Raw genomic sequence first — 20,294 nt, 5'->3', positions numbered from 1 at the left:
CGCGTGGGGCAACAGGACTGAGAATGGGGATCCTATGACGAGCGATATGAGCGTTCCCCTCCTCCTAAATCACGGTCAAATTCTCAATTCCGGCGAAGACATTGCTCGACCTAGCGTCTTGTTCCAAGGTTTTCTTGTCTGCGTCCATGGGTATTTTGATAGATGATTATGCTCATGGCCGTAACTCGACTCCTCTACCCCCAGGCGTGTGACTAGACTAAGATACAAAAATCGTAGACTTGTTGCCAGGACAGTGGGAGCTCATGGATGAATGGGCGACTAAGAAAGCGAACCTCAAGGACGTGCTGTCTCACGTGTCAGGACTACCCAGGTAAGTTCCGATCAAAAACCTCAAGTATCGATTGCTTATATTTCCGTCCTTGAGGCATGATTATTCTTATGCACCTTTGGACAGTGCGGAGGACATTGTGCAGAGGTTGCACTATCTGAGGCCCGCATTTGAACTGCGCGAGAGATACTCTTACAATAACCAGGTGAGGGCCTCCTTTTCACGCCGATTACATTCTTTGATCCATGACAGATGTATATGGTGAGAGCCTATAGAATTTCAACCTATACTGGCTCCTTCTCGAAATTCGTCGAGGACCGTATCTTTAAGCCACTGAATATGACTTCTACTACATACTCAACCGCTGCAGCAAACAGTACAGGAAGGCTAACACAGACATGGACGGATTCTGGACGCGGGATCCCGTAATGGTTCAACGATAGTGACTCTGCTATTCTGGATGGACCTGGCGGCGTTATTTCAAGCGCTAGGGACCCAGTGAGTCTTGTGTTTTGTGTTTCCAAGGATCTCGCGCTCATGGAATGTTAGACCAAGTGGGTTGGGACACTATTGAATGCTGGTGTCGATCCGGCCAGGAACGTCACAATTATGCCACGGTCCGCGTTTGACGAGGTTACTTCTGCGAATGCGATCATATCCGGAAATACGTCCGACCCTGCCTCCTCTATCATAGGATATGGGAGGGAATGGGAACGATACTCGCTCGCGGGCCATGATGTGCGTTTGAGCGTTTGATTCTCTGTGACGCAAACATCAAGGTGTCGACCCGCTCATTAGGTCTTGCAACACGATGGATCCGTACCTGGCATTTCTACCTTGGTCACTATTCTGCCATCCTCACGAATGCGGATAACAAATACCTACAGAATTTGGAAATCGCACAGACGATCGGCGCTCCTTCCTCTATAGGCAACACTGTCGCTGTTTCTGCGGGAGTACGGCGTCCCTCAGTCAGATCTGCTAAGGTAGGCCGCAAGCAAACACGACTACATCACGTGGCGTTACATTTACATGACATTGAGTGACCATGGAGTGACAAAAGACTTATTAAGTAGTTAATAAGTAGTATTTGTTGACAATAAGTGAGCTGGGGGATAGGAGAGACAGAAAGTGGGCGAGGAGTGGTATGTGTAATGAAAGTGATACTGCATAAGTATCTTACTCTATGTGATGTTCATCTAGCTGCTCCAAAATTGAGTCCGGAAGCCTGCGATGGCCGTGGTATCTTTTTGCTGCCCAAGATGCCAATAAACTTATGATTAAAAATATATATTCCACTTCCGGTCATAGCAACACTCAAAAACATTCAAAATGTATCTTCTCTTTAACCGAGTCCAAAATAGAAAAAGCGGCACGGAGCAAATGTCAGTAAAACCGATACGAAGGATCGCTCCGTGCCCGATTTCTCAATTTCTTCTCGGTGAGTGAGAAGATAGCGTTTTCTTGCGAATGTAACGCCTTCCCCCGCCAAATGTGACATCTGAGCATCACGTGATGTAGTCGCGTTTGCTTGCGGCCTACCTTACCATACTCCGATCCCGGGCGGAGGACAGCGCGCCACCCTTGGCCAACCTTGCTGGAACGTATGGCAATCGAGGCTATGGTGCTCCAATCACTCTTTGTGATAGCTCCAGCACATCGCGGTACTGTGCCCAAACGCTCGCAGCATTTCGAACCATAGATACCTATGCTGCAGCCAAGGACAACGGTTCAGAGCTTTACGCCACTTGGCCTTGAGCATGGTCGTCCCATGTCCGCTTCTCCCACCTTGAAAGCGACCACTTCGCGATCTCACCGACAACTTTGTATCCAAATGGGTACGGTAGAAACACAACACCATTCGAAGAAGTGGGACTGGACTAGCGGAATTTGTGGTGGAAAGTAGTAAAGTGATCGGGTTTGGTTTGAGCGGGACGGTCGGGGAAGAAACAGATTGGGAGAAGAAAGGTGGAAGCGTTGAAGAAATAGTTGATGTTTGGTTCATCAGAGAATGAACCAGTCGTTTTTGCTGTATATTGTTTGTAGCCATGCATGGCTGAACACACTTCAAACAGACACATTGGACGTTTCTGCCCTCTAGAATGATCGAGACGGGGCATTCCAACATTGTTATACGACATATACGACTGAAGCCCCAGAATGACCATTCATAACTAGGCAGAAAGGAGTATGATTACAAAAACTTCAAGGAGACGAGAGAGCAATTGACACTGAGAACATAACAAGGCAAGACAGATATTAAGAGGTCACTGTGAAAGGATTGTTAAAATTCGGTTATCGCCATTCACAGTAGATTGCTTACTGTAACTAGCGGGGTCGATGTGCTCAGGCAATTCCGGCACGGCCACTTCGAACCGAGACTGAATGGCACCCATGACTTGCTGATCTGCCTCGGACGAGACAAACGTTATCGCGAGACCCTTCGTTCCAAACCGACCAGCACGACTGTACAAACGTTGAAAACAGATAATTATGGAGAACGATGCATCAACGTACCCAACACGATGCAGGTAGCTATCAGCATCAGGAGGGCAATCGTAGTTAACGACGATGTTCACGCGCTCGACATCAATGCCACGACCGAAGATATCGGTGGCAGTGAGTATACGCTTTTCGAAAGCCTTGAAAGCAATGTAACGGTTGATACTTTGAGGGGAAGTGATATAAGACCCTTATTTAAGGATAACAGTGAAAAGACGTTACACACCGATCTTCTTGGGTAAGCCCCGAGTGAATACTGATGCTGGGGAAGTTGCAAGACACCAACAACTTGTCCAATTCAATGGCACGCGCAACTGACTTGACGAAGATTACAACCTAGGAGGGAAGTTGAGTTAGTGCTAACAGGTGATAGTATCAGGCAGCGTACCTGGTTGAACTCGAGTGTGTCAAGCAACTCGTTGAGCTTCCTGTTCTTGCCAACTTCCTCCAACTTGACATAGTGTTGTTGTAGCCCGTGAAGCGTGAGCTTGGTCTCATCGTCGACGAAGATCTCCAAAGGCTGTGAAGAGGTGTCAGGAACCGATGAAAAGTTTAAGAACATATAAAAGAAGACCTACATTGGCCATGAACTTTTTACACGTCACACGAATTTCCTTCGCCAACGTTGCGCTGAACATCATAACTTGTTTGTGATGAGGGGTCGCGCGGAAGATTTCTTGCACGTCGCGGCGCATGTCTGGTGAGCGATGTCGAAATGAGATATAAAGTCGACAAGTCAGGCATCGAGAAAAGAGAAGGACAAAAGAACCGCATCGGGAAGTGGTAATGCGGAACAAATGAAAGACGAAGCCAAATAAAGGGATGCAGCTCGAGGTGCTTGCCGCCGACATTTGTGGCGAATGCGTGGTGCCTTCCATCAAACAACGCTCGAGATTGGCCTCGTGTTCCTTTCTCCGTAGCTTGTCCTTTCCCAACGTGAATGACGCCAAAACCTTCCCAAACCGCATTTGAATCCCACATCGAAAATCCTAGCGACCAAACCCGGATCGAAGGAGGCACACATAGTGCGCGACAAGTGATGTGGACAAAGCGAAGCAAGAAGGGCGTGCAACCAGCTGGCCAATGACGCGACGAATATAAAGGAGGAGGGATGTGTAGGACGTCGAAGGCGTGGGACTAACCAAGCTGTTCTAGCATTTTATCGCACTCGTCCAACACGAAGTGCTTGACGTTTTTCGCATCCAGGACCTTATCCCTAACGAGGGCATTGAGACGACCGGGGGTTGCCACAACGATGTGAGGGCATTTGGTCTTGTCTTTAAGAAGCTCGGCGTCCTTGGCGACTGGCGTACCACCGAAGAAAGTGCCAACACGAACATCGGGCATGTACTTCGCAAAACGCGTGTACTCATTCCTGATCTGGAAGGCAAGTTCACGTGTGTGGCATAGCACAATGACAGAGACTTCGCCATTCACTGGCTCCAACTGCTGCAAAGTGGCCAACACAAAGACTGCCGTTTTTCCGTGACCAGATTTTGCCTGACAAAGGACATCCATTCCCAGCACGGCCTGAGGAATGCATTCCTGTTGAACTGAAATTTGGGTTAGCTTTGAAGCAATGCCTTCAAGTCGAAAAGCCTACCTTCTGATGGGTGCTCAAACCCAAGATCACTGATGGCACGCAACAACTCGGGTTTCAACAAGAAATCCCTGTTCGATGGCGTCAACGGAGAGTAGCCTAGAACGATACCGCTGTACACACCTGAAGCCCGTCGAATGAATTCCAGAGAAGTTCTTCTTGTCTTTGTCGTCCCCGTCTGCTGACACTGCGGGAGCCGCTGCCCCATTCGTGACAGATGCTACAGTGGCGCCATTAGGGGCAACATCATGCTCGTCCTCGTAGTCGATAAGTTCCTCGTTGTCGTGCGAGCTCATTTTGCAGATTGAAAGTGGGTGAAGGTGGAGAAAGAATCCAAGGAAAAGAGTCGAGGAGGTGTGAGTGGTCGGAAGTCAAAGACGGCGTCAAACAGCGCCACACGCCTTTCAACCTTATCCTCATGCACGGACCCCGGTCCCCCGCGTAGGCGGCCTTTGAATCCCTTGGACACCCTTACCTCATTGAATATTAGAACAGCAAAATTGAAATATGTTCTGACAACCTGAGGCAGCAAAGTACAGTTGCATTTTCAGACATTCCAAACTTCCCGCAAGCGACGGAGACCTTTAGATTTTGGGACGTGCATCTGCTCGTGAAAGTTGACCCACAGGCGGCATCGGCAGTTTGTATTTACGACTGCCCGGCCCGTTGTGTTACCGCTTGGTTTTTCTCGCAGACTCAGAATTATCTTTTATATGCTTCCAGCAGTGCTATCTTCATCTCAAGTTTCTGGCCAACGCGGTGACCGGTGAAGCTTCGCAATGACCAAGTCTCAGAGTGGATACCCTTTCTGGTAAGTTCTTAGCCTGCTCAGATATGAAGGTCTCTCCTCATGATTTTGGCAGGCTCGGAGGTTAGCATGAGACAACCATGATGCTGATCTGTCACTGACCCGAGTATCTCATACCATAAGGAGTGGCTGCATCCAGTGTGTTTCTATGCATAGACAATGCAACCAGAGTCATTGAACGCCTTCTTTAGTGGCTGCATGCTGTACCCATCCCTTGGACCTAACGAAAGTGTGCGTTCTTTATTCTGAGATGCAAACTTCGCTTGACTCACCCGCTATCTAAGTCGAATGCAGACCGTGCAGTTCGTATCTGGTTCGTCTCGAATATCGACCGTCACAGTCCTCCGTACGACCATTGCAGAGTCTGGCGTCCGCAGCCTGTACACTGGGCTTACCGCCTCTATCCTCCGACAAATGACTTATTCCCTCGTGCGCTTGGGGAGCTACGAGAAGATGAAGTTTAGCTTGTCAAGGGACAGACAACCGTCACCGTCTGAACTGCTATTAGCGGCTATGGCAGCGGGTGGTTTAGGCGGCGTTGCTGGCAATCCTGCTGGTGAGCACGGCTGGTTATCGTATTTGTAATATTCAATGACAACCGCCTAGATATTTTGTTGGTACGGATGACAAGCGACAGTACGCGTCCTCCAGAAAAGCGCTATAACTATTCCAACGCTCTGACTGGTCTCGTCAGTCTCATCCGAAATGAAGGCGTCGGTGGCCTAACAAGAGGACTCGGGACAAATACTGTAGGTCTTCATCTCGGTATCTTCTTATCCAGGATACTGAGGTCTAAGTTGTAGCTCAGAGCAATATTGATGAACGTGAGTGTTTTCAAAATTATGGGCTTTAAAAGAATCATAAAGTGGATATGCTATAGGGCTCGCAGGTCGGCTCGTAAGTATGTAGCTATCTTTAGATATCCAACGACCTCATATGATCTTCACAGTTACGATTTTTTCAAAGTCATCCTGCTCCATCGCTCTATACCAATTGTCAACTATCAGCTGCAAGATAATCTATTACTTCACACAATAGCAAGCTGCATGGCAGGGACGGTTGCGACTAGTCAGTGCATTTTCGTGACTGTTCTATTCTAACTAGCACGCTTACATGAGTTTAGCTGTCTGTGCTCCTGCCGATGTCATTCGATCTAGAATCATGTCCCAAGTTCGTCTACCTCTCTTCTTCTGTCTTTAAACAAATTATCCAAGTTTATCAAAGAGCGGGCAAGCTCGACCAATAGATGTCCTCCGGCAATCCTTACGGGATGAAGGTCCACGCTTTCTTTTTAAGGGCTGGACTCCAGCTTTCGTGCGCTTGGGTCCTAATACAGTATTTTTGTTTGTGTTCTATGAGGTAGGTTTTTCATTCTGTGATAAAGCGCAATGGTTAAAGGTCGTTCAAATATACAGCAACTTAAGAAGGGTTGGGATACCACCTTTGCTGCACGGTGATCGCTACCATGCTTATACATCTTAAGGATCGACGGCGCAATGGATTTACCTCCCTTGTGATAGTTTTGGGATTCATCTCTAGACGCATTTGGGGTTTATCGATTTATCAATAGATTTAGATGTGATAGGAATTTTGTCGTGGTATACAAGGCGTTTTCAATTTGAGTCAATGAGTCGCAAGACGATACATATTCTCTGTTGCTCGTCTGTTGGCCGCCGCTAAGGCACCATGCTACACAGCGGGAATATCCATACATCAAGTTATGATTCATCTTTACCACTAAGACTCCTGAAGAACTCTGCATAGGCATGGTCGACATCAAATAACAGCTGCTCGAGGGTTCAGATCTTTCAGATACGAGGAATATTGATTGTATCGGCCTTACTCACCTGACGAGATTGCTCCTCTGTAATCTCTTCGGATGCTTTCATGCCGTTCAATGTGATCAGCCTAGATCATGCGATTTCGTGATCTTGTCTATAGACACAGGGTGACATGATTATGACATACCAGCCCACCATCTTACTGCGTCCTTCCCAGTCCTTACTGCCCTTGAATCGCGCATACCCTGTCACTAATTCCTGAAGAATTGGGTGAAGTTGGTCTTTGGCACGCAAGCGGAGCTTAAGAGCGTCCATGAACGTGATGAAGCTCTATGATATTATGGTGAAAAGAGAGCAAATATAAGAAATCGGCAGACAACGTGCCTGCGTGGTTTCCGCTACCCATTTGCCCGTTTCCGGCCCAGCTTCACTTGAATGCTCGACTGTCGCAGGAACACCGACCTGAAGCCGATGCAGAGCAGCTGGATGGTCCATCTAGAACAGCTCAGCGTGACGATCGCTATTCTTCGATGGAGAGATGTCTCACTCACCCGATACCGAGCCATGAATTGTTCGATACTCGTTACGTCGTCGGCGACTAGCTTCAGCATTGTCTTATACTGAGATAGCAGCCGCGTGCATGCAGGAGAATACCTCTTCGTTTCAATCTCTTAGTCTATAAGCTCTGAAGCGTAGAGAATAACGCCCGTACTCGGCAGCAGTTACGGAATCGCGAACATATGCGCGCTCCAGGTAGTCGAGTGCTACAATGATGCCGTATAAAGTAGCGAGAGATTCATATTTCTCGCGCTCAGCATTGGTGGTGTAGAGGCGCACTTCTTCGTCCAAGGAGAGAGGTACAGACATAAGGCCAGAGGACCGGTGAAGCGCAGACTGTCGCCGTCTTTCGTGCGAATCTGATCTAGCCGATGAAGAGACCCCAGAGACCCCAGAGAATGCGCAAAACATACGCAAGACTGTCCAATCGCACTTCCGACGGTTCTTCCATTGTCCTCTCTTGCATCACGGCTTGCTTTGTATACTCTCGCATCTCGCTTTCGCTTTCATTAACGACGGCTTCTCATTTTCGATCCGTTGACTATCTCGTTCCTCCTTAATAGATCATGGAAGCATTCCGCTTGCTTTCGCGTGGAGGGGTTCAATTCAATAAGCAGAGGTTCCAGAACGAAATTGACTTGTTCAATGTGAGCGCTGCGCTTCGCGAACACGACTGACTTGGTCTGACCGCGTCAGTGCAGAAAACGAGGCCAAGAAGTACTCATGAAAAAGAGGCAGCGAAAGATCTGGATGCAGAGCTTCCAGCCGACTTAGATTTTTTCAAATATGCAAAAACCGGTGCTCCCAAGCGGAAGGCATCAGATTTGTCTGTAGCTGCTGAACATGGAGAAGTCTCAGAACGAAAGAGAAGGAAGCTCAGTGAAGGCGCCGACGAAGAAGAGAGTGAAGAGAGCGAAGGCGAACGCACTCCAGCTGAAGGCCCTACCCCCTCCAACCCCATCCAGAGACATAAAGTTACAGCAAAAGGCTCGAACGTCCCGAATTCAGCGGAAACATTCGAAGAGCTCAAGCAGCGGTATAATTTGCCGCCTCACCTAATGGCCAACTTGAAGCAGTATGAGTACAAGCATCCGACTGGCATACAATCGCATGGCATTCCAATATTGCTGGAGGTAGGTCGAGACCCTATACTTACAAGACGCTATGATGAATTTTCTCCACCAGTCTCGGGACCTTGCCGCAATATCTCCAACAGGTACAGGGAAAACGCTGTCATACCTCCTCCCCGTCATGGCCAGCCTGGCCGCACCTATATCGAGTTCCAAGTCAGAAAACGGGAAGGGCGTTCGAGCGGTTATTTTAGCTCCAACTCGAGAACTTGCACATCAAATTCATAACGAGTGTATGAAACTCGCCCAGGGACGAAAATGGCGGATCGTCTTGTTCAGCAAAGCCACGGCCGCTACTCTTGCAGATCCTAATGTGCGGAACAGAGTTGGTAAGTGACAGAAAGCACGCAAACGGAGTACTTTCTAAGTGTCTGGCAACAGATATCATCATCAGCACGCCTCTGAGGCTTGTTTCGAGCCTTCAGTCTGGCAACCTTGAATTGGAAAAGTACGTTTCAGCGCCTCAGATCCTACCGAAAACTGACTGGTGTATCAGTGTTCGACATCTCATATTAGACGAGGCGGATCGTATGTTGGACGCAGAGTTCCTCTCACAAGTTCAAGAAGTCGTTTCATCTTGCACACATGAAAACGTACAAAAGGCTGTTTTCAGTGCTACACTCCCCGCGAACGCCGAAAAGGTGGCAATGGATATGCTTCGCAACCCGATACGTGTAGTGGTCGGTCTAAAGTGCGTTCCAGCTCGACCTTGTGCACGGCAGGTTTATGCACACATTTACATTTTTGTGAACCTAGAGACACGCCTTTGCCACTCATTGCACAGTCCCTCACATATGTGTCCGATGACCCTTCAAAATTGCCGACGATCCTCACTTACTTGAATCAGCCGTATAACCCGCCAGTCCTCGTTTTCACATCCTCGCAGCCTCGTGCAACATCCCTTGCAGAGGAACTTGTTTTGAACGGCGTGCCCAATGTGGATTGCTTGCATGCCGGAATGAGTAAAAAAGAGCGTGAGGATGCAGTGAGTCGAATGCGGCGTGGAGAGAGCTGGATCATGGTCAGCACAGAAGTCATGGCGCGCGGCATGGATTTCAAGGGAGTGAGGGAGGTCATCAATTATGACTTTCCTCAAAGCGTACAAAGCTACATTCACCGAATCGGTAAGCAGTCATGCGTCATTTGATTTTTGCGGCATGCACCGAATGTTTGATCAGGGCGTACTGGTAGGGCGGGACGAGAGGGCAAAGCCATCACATATTTTACCAACGACGACGCACCATATCTAAAATCGTATGTTTTCACTGAATTGCATTGCCCTATGTCAGCTCTGATCGCCTTTCATAGGATTGCCAACGTCCTCCTTCAATCAGGATCTACAGTTCCTCAATGGATCCTCAAACTACCAAAGCCGTCCAAGCTGAAGCGAAGACAGATGGGGAAAGTCAAGCGCGCCGAGGCTGTCAATCCTGCACGGAAGATTGGTCGAAATGAAGCGATCAAGAAGCGGTACGTGTTGTCCGTGTGTTGGGCCATGAGGCGTAGAGCTAACTATCTCTTCCTGGATACCTGCAGGGACATGATTGCTGGTAGCAAGCGGCGGAAGGAAAAAGTCACAGTGGAAAAAAGCGATGTTTTGTGAATCAGATTGCTGGTAGTCACACGGGTTCTTCCGCCACAATGACGTAGACTGGAGATGCTTTGTCGAGGTAGTTGGACGGAACATTGGATCGGTATCTCCTTTCCGAGCGATACCATACTCCTAGGTTTGTAAATAAAGCTAGAGGTGTTCATTCTCCTCGTCGTTGTGTTGCCTTGTTGAACTTGCGTACAAGCGAGGACGAAGTTTCCGGTATCGATTCTTCGCGCAACAGACATGTGTCTTGACAGCCTGTGTCCTTGCACAAGGTATGTTCCTTTTTCCCACGCTTCCGGTCTACAAGGGGAGGACCCCTGAAAAGAAGGGGGGTAGGCCACCCCCCCTATCTGGACGAAAATTGAAAAAAAAGGTCGAAAAACCTCAGTCAGGTCCGGACGAAACGGCCTGACGAGGCCTGACCGCGGAAGGAGGCCTGAGTTGCAGTCCGGACATTGAGAGCCATTGTTGCTTCAAAACCTCGGGCTGAGTCCGAACACTTCCAAGCTGTCCGGACAAAATTTGGGTTTTTGGGGCCTTATCCCAGCAATCCGACCGAGTTGGGGCGTTGGCCCCGGGATGCCTGATGCTTCCGTCCGGCAAAAACAAGACCAATTGGCCCCAAAATCAGAGGCAGATCCGGACGTTTAGGGCAAAATTCTGCCTCTCTCCAAACTTTTGTTGGGATTTGCCAAAATGTTGACTGAGGCCTACCCCCCTACTTTCAGGGGTCCTGCAAGGGGCGGCTTCCCGATCTCTCGCGGGCCTTAGATTGCAGTCGATTGCAATTAGCCTTGTCTATATCGCTGTATTTAGTCGACTGGACGGCTTGAGACAGACTGATTTCTCTCTTACATGGTTAAGGGTACACAGAACTACCTCGTCAACATCATTGTTGATTTACCAAAGATTATCTAGAAGCTGGAGCAGTTCATGCACTCGTGCAGCAAGGGCCCAGTATACAGATGCTGAACTTTTGGCCTATCCGGAAAATTCCCTTAGAGTACGAAGGCCTGTGGGGAATGCCTCGTTGCCTCAAGCCAACGCATTGAAATCGCATGAATACTGGCCACACCTATATGCTGAATCTGTGCCGCGCTGTGCCGACTGTACTGTATGCGAGGTCATGCGCAAAGCTGTGAGACCCAACTCCGTGGGAAGATTCAGATCTCGAAGCTCTTCTGAACGGTATGCATCGATTTTGAGGTGAGGTCTTCACAAAGGTCAGGCTTGCACGATGAAGAAGGGTATGTCGACAGAAACATTTATAAGGGGCCGCATAAAGCAGCAGATGTGCCAACTTCACTCCCAACTCGAGTTCTCCCCGCTCCTGAATTCGCTCTGACACTGCTCTACCATGCCAGCCATTCGCAACGCCCTGGTCCGCCGATCGCGCCGGCTATCCAATCACCCATCGCAGGCTGGTATGCGCCTTGTTTGCCGGTGTTGGTGCTTGTGTGCCTTGCTCACTTGCCTCTTCGGGCCATCCAGCCATCGACCCCAACGTAGGATATGCTCCCAAGCCTGAATCTCACTCGCCCTCGGCGCAGACGCCGCCCACGTCGACCGGAGCCCCATCGCCGACCTCAGACCCGTCCTCGATCCTCTCCACTCCCCTCGCTCGCGAAGTCATCGCTGCCTCCCCTGCGCTAACTTGCCTCGTCAATGGCCAGTCCTACAACTTCGATGCCTCTCATGGTCGCAGGCGCAAGGAGGGATACATCCCTCGTCCCCCCAACTGCTTCATGGTATATAGGTCTCACTTCTGGGCGAAGGAGAAGGCTTTCAAAGATGCGGAGCGCAATCACAGCAACATCAGTTGCTTGGCAGGCGGCAGTTGGAGAGAGCTCACCAACACCCAGCGCGAGCTATACCAAGCGATTGCTCGGGAGGCTCAGCGTCTCCACTCCCAGCGCTATCCCGATTACAAGTACCAGCCCGCTTCTCGAAAGGATAAGACCTCGAGGAGAGCCAGGCGCACCGGCAAAGTGGACAAGGAGCGGCGCAACCAGGTCACTGCTTTGTTAATGAGTGACGGGAAGGGTGAGGACCTCGAGATAATGGTTGGGGAGCTGGATGCTGAAGGTGACGACTTCCCCGGCACCAAAGGCGCTGATCTGCCTCTTGGTCCCGAGCCCACTGCCACTGCCAGGCCCATCCCTACTTCCACTTCCACCCCCACCCCTACGTCCACTTCCACTTCCACTTCCACTCTGACTCCTACTCTTCAGTCACTGTCGGTTCACTCCGATCACCCTTCCCCGTTCATACCCACTTGCATCTCATATAATGGCGGCGATGACGACCGGTATGACGATCGGTTCATTCCGACCGCCGACATCTCACCTCTTGACCTCTCAATGTCGATCTTCGAGAACGAAACAGTGGTGAGACTTCATCTGCTAATGGAGGCTTGCTAGTCTGACGCTGAAACATTTGCTTGATCAGAATTACGAACAGTCGCCGCCCGATCCTTCTATCCGATCTTCTTACAGCGGAATCCCGGCCAGTGAGCTCTTCCCGGGGGTTATACGTCCTCAGTCCCACCATGCATCATACCTCTTTGGGGTGTTTGAGCTAGACGAATATCTATTCACGCCCCCTAGTTCCTCGACCCAGTCCGTGTCGTCTCCCTACGACATGTTCACCGATGGTCCAGTGTCATTCACCGATCCGTGGGCCAGTGCGCCGCTTCCATTTTCGATCAGGGATCTTATAGCACCGGCAGAAGATCACCTGCAAATTCCAGGCCCCGACGCCGTGCCCCTCGTTGATACCATTGGAGATGATCTACTCAAGCAGTGGACGAAGTTCGACTAACTTTTCCCTCTCATACTTATCACCGTTCGACTTGTTACTCAGTGTTTCTGTATCGCCTGCTTCGTCCACGTGTCTCCAAATTCGGGCCATGACTCAGCTCCACGCTTCCCATCCCCTTCCATCCGCCGTGCCATGTTTCCTCTGCTTTGTATCTTGCCGCTGTCTCCATCGCTTGTTATACCAAAATCTAAACCACTTACATTGTATGCTTCCACCACTTCACGACAATTACGCCACTCTGCTCCAGATCGAATCCCGATAATACTATTCATGGCCCCGATCATTCTCCGTCGGAGCGTCTCGAGACTGTTGTACGATATTATGGTCCGCTCATGATCAAGAATTGTATCATGTTCCAAGGAGTCGGCTACCGCACCGTTGCGTTAGAATTGTCTTGTCTTGTCAAGTCTCTTTGCAAGCGGACATCATTGCTCATCACTGTTTCAATTTCTTTGACACGGTTTCCTTGTCACCACCTTTCCCCCGCTTTCCGCTCACAGTCGACGGGTCGTCAACAATGCTCACTCTCCCCGAGGCATGCTCACCCTTGAGCCACTCGGCACACTGTTCTTTGGTCCCGTTAGGATGCTCCAACTGCCAATCGATCACAGTCGAGAGCACTTTGCCAGTCCACTGGCCTGCCTTCTTCGCACCGAGTACTTCGACGACCGCGCGACCCTGTGTTAAATGTGAGCGGAAAAGTTGTGAAGAACAACTGGACAGAAACTTGCGTCGATGATGGGTTTCATGTCTACCATTTTGTCTAAGCCCAGCTCCTCAACACGCACAACGAAGTTATTGTATACTCGTATGCATTCCGCGGCCTCTCGTACTGTGGAGCCTATGATCAAAACTAGCCTCGCAATGAGATGACACGGCGCACCATTGAAACCGTCCTCTCCAGGCGCATACAATGGGACAAGCTCCTGCACGAGTGAGAATAGCAGTGAAGATGTCCAGTGAGAATCCATCAAAGAATTGTGGACCGAGGTTTCTCGTAGTATACGACCTGAAAGTCAACACATGATTCACAACCATCGTTAGCATGTTTTGGCGATACTCGTACCGCCTCTCGTCAACGCACCGATCGCAACACGCTCGCTAGGGGTCTTGAATTTATCACTACCTACTATGGGAGACCTCAATCTTTCTGCCGCAATAAAAAGGGCAGGAATGCCATCAAGGTAGTGATTTTTTGTCCCGATTTTCAATCCTTCCCTGATCGCCGCCTCAACGGCGGGCCTCTCTCTCTTCTTACCGTCTTCATACAATATGCCTGTATATGGTGTAAGGGCGCATGCTAGATACAAGCGAGGGATGGTTGATGCGGATGACGAGCCAGAGAGCCGCGAGGTCAAAAGAGAGTGAAGGGGAGGATGATCAAAAGCTGCTGCTTTTGGATTCAGGAAGCCTTGTAGAATCGCTGCTGCAGCGACAGACGTGTAAGACGGGCGTGGAGAAGAGGATAACGTGGACACCAGTGTCGGCGGAATGTAGAATACTGTCGAGAATAATGATAGCGAATCGATGAATTGAATCGACCGAAGAGGATCCCGACCTAGACCGCGCTTATATGAGTCTCGGGGCGCGGGGGGCGTAGCTATGCTTGGAGCTTACCTGACATCATTTTATCTATCTCCTCTCCAACTCGCTCTCGAGTGATTTTTTGACTCAAAGCTTTCTGTCAAACACCAAGGAAAAGGTTGCTCGATTATGCCAGGTTTTGCTTCATTCAACAACAAAAGACAAACCTGAATTTCAGGGTCACGAGCGGAGTCTTCTAGTTCCGGTACCATTTCAAACCCGAACCTGCTCGCGAATCTGATGCAGCGAAGTACTCGTAAAGGATCGTCCAAGAAAGTCTGTTTGGGCGGCAAGGGTGTTCGGATGATACCGTTCTTCAAGTCTTCTAAGCCCTTGGGAGTTATTAAATCCAAGTACGCCACGACTCGATTAGTCAATATACCTTTCCACAGTGATCTTCGACAGCCCGCGTGTGGACGTTGTAAAACAGCGAGTTGATGGTGATGTCTCTTCGTAACGCGTCTTGAAGGGGTGTCCCATAAGTCTACATGACCACGGCGAGTGAGCGCACTGAGAATAAGGAGCATTTGTAGTAGGCATCGTCACTCACTACACTGGTCGGTATCCGACTGCCTTCGGCGTACTCTTCGTCTCTCAAGTTCACAAAATCCAGCTCGACGCCCAAGACCGATGTTTTGGCCGTTTCTAAATGCTTCGACTGGCCTGGATTGCCCTTCACTTTGGAAACTGCCTTGACCATGATGTGCTCTGTTTCGTTCGCGAATTCGTTGAACTCTAACGCGAATGGGTACCCCATCATGTCGGTCAGCGCAATGTCGATGTCATTGCTTTGTGAGCCTAGTAGCTGATATATATGAGTCAGACGGAACGAGAGAGTGCATGGCCAATGGAAATAGCAACTGAAGCAAGTAGAAAGAAAGAAAAGGAGATTGACCTTGTCTCGCACCCAACCGCCTGCAATTCTGCATGAAGTAGTGATGTCTTTTTGTCGGGCGAGATTCTTCGTACACTCATCCAAGAGTGTACAGATTTGTTCCTCGACCTCGGTCAGCCTGATCTCCATCTTCTCGGGTATATCAATACGCCCGGGAGAAATGGTTCTGAAAGAGTGTGACATCGAGATGGAATTATGTGCAATGTTTCGATAGATGGGATATACAGGTGCGAGGAAGCGGGTGCAGATCATGTATGGTGGCACATGCAGTCACTCAAGTATTCTGAGGCTCTAGAACAAGAGCTTCCCAAGGGGTTACTTGGAGAAGATGAAGTCAGAATCAGAGGGGTGAGAGCATAGTCCAAATCGGGATGGTAGCGAGATCTAATAGTGCTCAGCGAGTCCCATGTCATTGCTCGTCCTTTCCACACCCAACGCGAACTTCCCTCAACCGATGGCTAGTTCTGTAGACAACCCCCCTCGAACATCTCTCGAAGGTCCCCAAAGCGGCCCGATACCTTTGTTCGACTTTCATCTGCGAATTTTGGCAGACTCCTATATTAGCTTCTTCCAGGAGAGGTGCGCAAGATCTTGCGCGGTTGACTTTTGGCGTGCCACTGAGTTTTTCCCATCAGAAAGCGCATCGAAGAAATATAGTGCGCACATCCCTCTTTGTCGCGCCGTGATAGCAGACTCACGTCGCCGTGCCAGCATCGAATCTTTGAGTAGGCTACACCAGAAGTCGAAGGCGATTGACACTTACCTAGATGATCACGTCGAGATCAACTCGACAAGGAGAGCGTGGAGTGAAGTCAGAGACAATGTTGAGAGAGGTGTGCGTCATATTCAGTCATGCATTACGTTTCTAAAGATCAGTTCTCCAGAAACACAAGCACGGGAAGCTTTCTTAAATACTCTCTTGGTGGATGTCCTGAACCCGTTGATCAATATGAGAGTGAGTGAGTTTCTACTGTCCTTCATATGGTCATTGAGTGAGCAAGCGCAGGAAACCCAAGACCGCACTCGAAAAAGAGTCAAGGAGGAGTTGAAAGAGTCGACTGCAACGCACGCAGAGTTTGCAGAGAGCCAACTCCCCAAATTGAAGCGAGCGTATATACGAAAATGCCAAGAGGTTGAAGTATGTACCATTGCTATACTAATTACCTGCTGTGGTCTTTCTTATGTTCGTTATTGCGGCTCAGGAACACAAGGCAGCTTCCTTGGTATCACCCGCAGCTATATCGCCGACCGCCCACGACAGTCAGCCTCTAGCACCTTCCAGATCTAACCCGAGTCTTCCATCGAGGCCCACTGTCACTTCTCCTCAACCTCTGCGTCCCCTTGATCGACGACCGTCCGGGAGTATGCCACGCAATCGTTCGCCATCGTCCGCCTCGGCCGCTTTGCAGGATCTCGCGCATCAGGGTAATATTAGATCAATCAGTCATTCGCGGTTTTACTGAGTCTACGGTTACTTCACTTCTGTCTAGGAAAGAAGCAATTGAATCAACTTATCACCTTTCTAGATAAAGGTCAGAAGGAGAGTCTAGGAGGCCGCGGGCAGGACAGTGCCCTACGATCGGTTCGTGCCAAGCGTGAGGCCGATGAAGCGGGTGCGTCAAAGAATTCATAAGACCCGTCTTTTCTGATCATGAATCGTAGACAAGGAGTATCGCAAAGCCGTCCATTGGGCAGAGACGCTGCGATTGAGGAGAGTAAAGACATTGGAGGCAGGATACAGCGTTAGCCCTCCTGCGTTCAGCTGGCTAGTGCATTATTGAATCCTTACTTCCAGAGCTTGGAACGCTTTGTTCTTGAATCCACAGAGACCGTCAAGAGGGCTCTGATAACTTACACTGACAACATGCTGTAATTGTTTTCCTTGTCTCGTTACATGTGTACATTCTGACATTGCGACCGCTCTTCACAGGGCTACATCTGCGACCCAATCACAGCTAGCATCCCATGCTCGGCAGATGGTTGATCGAATTTCCCCTGGGCGAGATACATCTCGGGTATCCGCTCATATTCCTCGTTCTTTGGCGATGGCTATTCCCAAACCCATTTTATATTATAATTATCGTGTTGGGGAATGTCGAGACCTGATCTTTGGTGTAAGTATGGTCGATTATGCGACATCTCGAGGTCTAGTTGGAGATAGTATACCCAAGATTGTAAAAATTTGTATCGAGGAGATAGATCAACGAGGGCTTGAATGTGAAGGAATCTATAGGGTAAGCACGTAAAACTTATACTTGCGTCGATGCTTAGGATCTGACTTGGTTCGTATAGGTATCCGGTCGATTCGCAGTTGTTCAAGAGGTTAACGGATTGAATCACTTATTGTATCTTTCTCTTCTACTGACTTAGCGGCGTTACACAGCTTCAGCATAAGATCGAGCGGGACGAGCAAGTATTCCAATTGAACCCCGTGACGGATGACGTCTATTCTGTCTCTTCACTTTTGAAGGTATGTTACAATGTGATTTTTTGAGAAAGCGGAAAAACTTCAACCATCGAGTAGCTTTACTTGCGCGAACTTCCTGAGCCTTTGTTCAGGTTTCCTTTACAGGACAGGATACAGCATACCGCTGGCATTGGTGAGTCTTGTGGTCTCTGGAATGATAGGACCTTTCAGACTAAACTATATATAGCGGAACACACGTCGAACGGTTTCGTTCTCTTACGTGCCAAGATGCGACGATTGCCTCCAATCCATCGTGCTACGCTCAAGGCTTTGGTCGAACATCTCTCCCGTGTGGCTGCAAAGTGTGACAAAAACAAGATGGACGCGAAAAATCTAGCCATCGTGTTTGGTGGTGTAATATTTGGCGAAGATGAGATACCTCAGGGCACCGACTTGTTGAGCGTCCAGACGTGGAAGGTGATTTGTGTGACCTTTTCTTGATGTGAAGCTCATTAGCCTTTATTCTAGGATTCTTTGATGGAGGATCTTATAGAGAATGCTCAATTATTATATGACGATGGAGTACCTCCATCTTCGCCGCCGTTGCCCCCGGCTCCAGCAGGCGAGCCAGTGTCCTTGTTTCCATATGGTTCATCCCACACGAAAGTATCGAACGTCCCACTGCCTAACGCAGCTCCTCGGCGTCCGAACGAAAGTGACTTCACTCCGCAACTCCCACCGCGGCCTACGAGCAGCATTCATCCCTCCGCGCGCAACAGCGTTATGTCACCCCCGAAGCTGCCAATCGAACTTCCACCCAGTCTGCGAGCGTCTCAACGGCAAGAGGGATCAGACACCCCCATGGTCTCACGTGGCTCGACGCCGCCTTTCTCCGTCAGCCAGAGATCGGATGACTCTAGTATTCGCTCTGACCCCTCAGCATCGGAGAGGACAGGAGGGTCGACCGCTGCTACACCCATCACTCGTTCCTTCGCCTCCACACCTTCCTCTCTTCCTTCACCAACGTCCACGGCAAACCATGACGATTTTCCTCCCACTTCTGATCCCACTGACGCCATCAAAAGTCCAGCCAGCAGCTCGCATGGCCATCCGTGAACCCTACCCTTTTTCCAGTTTTGTATCGCTTGACTGTGGTCGATAATACGTTATGTTATACCCAGTCCCCCGTAATCGGTCTGTTCGCTGAAGCAGGTTTCGAAATGTAATAGTGTCAGATTGACGCCTGAGTTTTGCGATGTACTCGATGTGAACTCGGTTGAATGATCAAAAACGATACTCTGTAGAGTAAGCGGTGCCCAGCTGGCCTTTAAGATACGGTGTGGCTAAGATCTGAATTACTGAATAATGTTTAAATGTCCACATGATAACCCGCGACAGCTTCTTCACTGTCCATGAGATCGTCATCGATGTCATTGCGTTCATTGTACTGATCATACTCGTCGTACTCTTCGTCATGCTGGAGTTCCTGATTCCAATCTAGAACCCGCGGATGCGCCATGACCCTGAGGAAGATTCAAGTCAGTGACTACTTTGAGGAGATTTGGGATGAAGCAGACTTCGAGGGATTGAAGCTGAGCACTTGAAGGGTATCCATGTTCGTCGCTCGCGACAACGCCACATACGCTGTCGTGCGATGAATAACACAAAACGCCAAGAAGAATGTCTGCTCTCACCCTGCCCCTTCTCGAAAGTACGTCGAAGATCAACACGAACCCGTTCAAGCGTTTGTCCTTGCGATTTATGGACGCTGAGAGCCCACGCCAAAATCAATGGGATCTAATATGGGATAAGCTTACGTCCCTCGAGTTTGCTCCAGCCTATCGGTTACCTGCATGCGTGTGGCTTCTATTTCGCCCAATGCATCCTCGACAGTGAACTCCGCCGGCACGCATAATTTCGACAGCCCATTCGTGAACTTGACTAAGGGCCAGGGGAAAGGACTCTTCCGGATGTACTCAGAAACGTCCTGCCCATTTTCCTTGTCGCCTGGCACAGCGATAGGCAAATATCTCTCAACAGCTTCCTTATAGGTGATGAGCTCGACAACTTTGCCAACAGAGCCATTGACGAGAACGCCTTGGACTATGTTCTGAAGTGCATGCATCAGATAATAACATGATCGACGAGGGACATCACGCAGAATACCTTGATCATCATGACTTGCGCTCCGACCTGGATACATGGATTGAGTAGCCATAAACAAAACTGTCGGACATGTTCCAACTGACCTTCAAAGTTATAGTCTTTGGGGCCACGAGACGTTCCAAGAGACGAGTCATTTGTTCAAAAGTTAGTTTTGGGT

General features: G+C 49.4%; 8 protein-coding genes across 8 annotated transcripts; 5 read left to right on the top strand and 3 right to left on the bottom strand.

The window, feature by feature from the left end:
* Positions 1-263: 263 nt before the first annotated feature.
* On the top strand, positions 264-718 carry HETIRDRAFT_167272 (uncharacterized protein; the record flags this gene model as incomplete). The annotated part of the gene is made up of 3 exons (XM_009543269.1): positions 264-331; positions 386-494; positions 542-718. 3 exons carry the CDS (start codon positions 264-266, stop codon positions 716-718), a joined length of 354 nt encoding a protein of 117 aa, XP_009541564.1.
* Positions 719-2,347: 1,629 nt separating this feature from the next.
* Positions 2,348-4,763, bottom strand: HETIRDRAFT_438078 (uncharacterized protein). The gene is made up of 9 exons (XM_009543268.1): positions 4,515-4,763; positions 4,395-4,462; positions 3,934-4,344; positions 3,370-3,488; positions 3,180-3,311; positions 3,018-3,127; positions 2,807-2,956; positions 2,613-2,755; positions 2,348-2,559 (listed from the first exon to the last, which is right to left on the bottom strand). The coding sequence occupies exons 1-9, from the start codon at positions 4,685-4,687 to the stop codon at positions 2,549-2,551; spliced, it is 1,317 nt and encodes a 438-aa protein (XP_009541563.1). The 5' UTR covers positions 4,688-4,763; the 3' UTR covers positions 2,348-2,548.
* Positions 4,764-5,225: 462 nt separating this feature from the next.
* Positions 5,226-6,656, top strand: HETIRDRAFT_121996 (mitochondrial substrate carrier; the record flags this gene model as incomplete). The annotated part of the gene is made up of 10 exons (XM_009543267.1): positions 5,226-5,262; positions 5,391-5,430; positions 5,484-5,755; positions 5,806-5,948; positions 6,003-6,023; positions 6,080-6,096; positions 6,149-6,267; positions 6,323-6,369; positions 6,424-6,558; positions 6,615-6,656. The coding sequence occupies 10 exons, from the start codon at positions 5,226-5,228 to the stop codon at positions 6,654-6,656; spliced, it is 873 nt and encodes a 290-aa protein (XP_009541562.1).
* Positions 6,657-6,917: 261 nt separating this feature from the next.
* Positions 6,918-7,847, bottom strand: HETIRDRAFT_121995 (uncharacterized protein; the record flags this gene model as incomplete). Its single annotated transcript, XM_009543266.1, has 6 exons — positions 6,918-6,986; positions 7,047-7,107; positions 7,168-7,310; positions 7,365-7,475; positions 7,532-7,634; positions 7,693-7,847. The coding sequence occupies 6 exons, from the start codon at positions 7,845-7,847 to the stop codon at positions 6,918-6,920; spliced, it is 642 nt and encodes a 213-aa protein (XP_009541561.1).
* Positions 7,848-8,104: 257 nt separating this feature from the next.
* HETIRDRAFT_306455 (uncharacterized protein) lies at positions 8,105-10,271 on the top strand (the record flags this gene model as incomplete). Its single annotated transcript, XM_009543265.1, has 9 exons — positions 8,105-8,185; positions 8,240-8,671; positions 8,724-8,997; positions 9,050-9,116; positions 9,165-9,359; positions 9,425-9,792; positions 9,847-9,922; positions 9,977-10,138; positions 10,205-10,271. 9 exons carry the CDS (start codon positions 8,105-8,107, stop codon positions 10,269-10,271), a joined length of 1,722 nt encoding a protein of 573 aa, XP_009541560.1.
* A 1,715-nt stretch (positions 10,272-11,986) lies between these two features.
* Positions 11,987-12,205, top strand: HETIRDRAFT_244598 (uncharacterized protein; the record flags this gene model as incomplete). Its single annotated transcript, XM_009543264.1, has 1 exon — positions 11,987-12,205. A coding segment is annotated over one exon (219 nt), but the record flags the coding sequence as incomplete, so codon positions are not given.
* Positions 12,206-12,718: 513 nt separating this feature from the next.
* HETIRDRAFT_154079 (uncharacterized protein) lies at positions 12,719-15,693 on the bottom strand (the record flags this gene model as incomplete). Its single annotated transcript, XM_009543263.1, has 9 exons — positions 12,719-13,384; positions 13,584-13,763; positions 13,817-14,094; positions 14,170-14,643; positions 14,703-14,766; positions 14,837-15,001; positions 15,052-15,153; positions 15,220-15,474; positions 15,577-15,693. The coding sequence occupies 9 exons, from the start codon at positions 15,691-15,693 to the stop codon at positions 13,124-13,126; spliced, it is 1,896 nt and encodes a 631-aa protein (XP_009541558.1). The 3' UTR covers positions 12,719-13,123.
* Positions 15,694-15,996: 303 nt separating this feature from the next.
* On the top strand, positions 15,997-19,273 carry HETIRDRAFT_457156 (uncharacterized protein). The gene is made up of 15 exons (XM_009543262.1): positions 15,997-16,143; positions 16,200-16,220; positions 16,276-16,397; positions 16,449-16,519; positions 16,571-16,702; positions 16,767-16,989; positions 17,055-17,177; positions 17,227-17,306; positions 17,360-17,433; positions 17,495-17,798; positions 17,857-17,886; positions 17,948-18,034; positions 18,089-18,164; positions 18,219-18,448; positions 18,500-19,273. The coding sequence occupies exons 1-15, from the start codon at positions 16,019-16,021 to the stop codon at positions 19,085-19,087; spliced, it is 2,286 nt and encodes a 761-aa protein (XP_009541557.1). The 5' UTR covers positions 15,997-16,018; the 3' UTR covers positions 19,088-19,273.
* Positions 19,274-20,294: the final 1,021 nt, after the last annotated feature.

The sequence above is a fragment of the Heterobasidion irregulare genome (genome assembly GCF_000320585.1).
Source record: "Heterobasidion irregulare TC 32-1 unplaced genomic scaffold scaffold_01, whole genome shotgun sequence".
Lineage (NCBI taxonomy): Eukaryota > Fungi > Basidiomycota > Agaricomycetes > Russulales > Bondarzewiaceae > Heterobasidion > Heterobasidion irregulare.
This window is presented reverse-complemented; position numbering and strand designations above follow the sequence as displayed.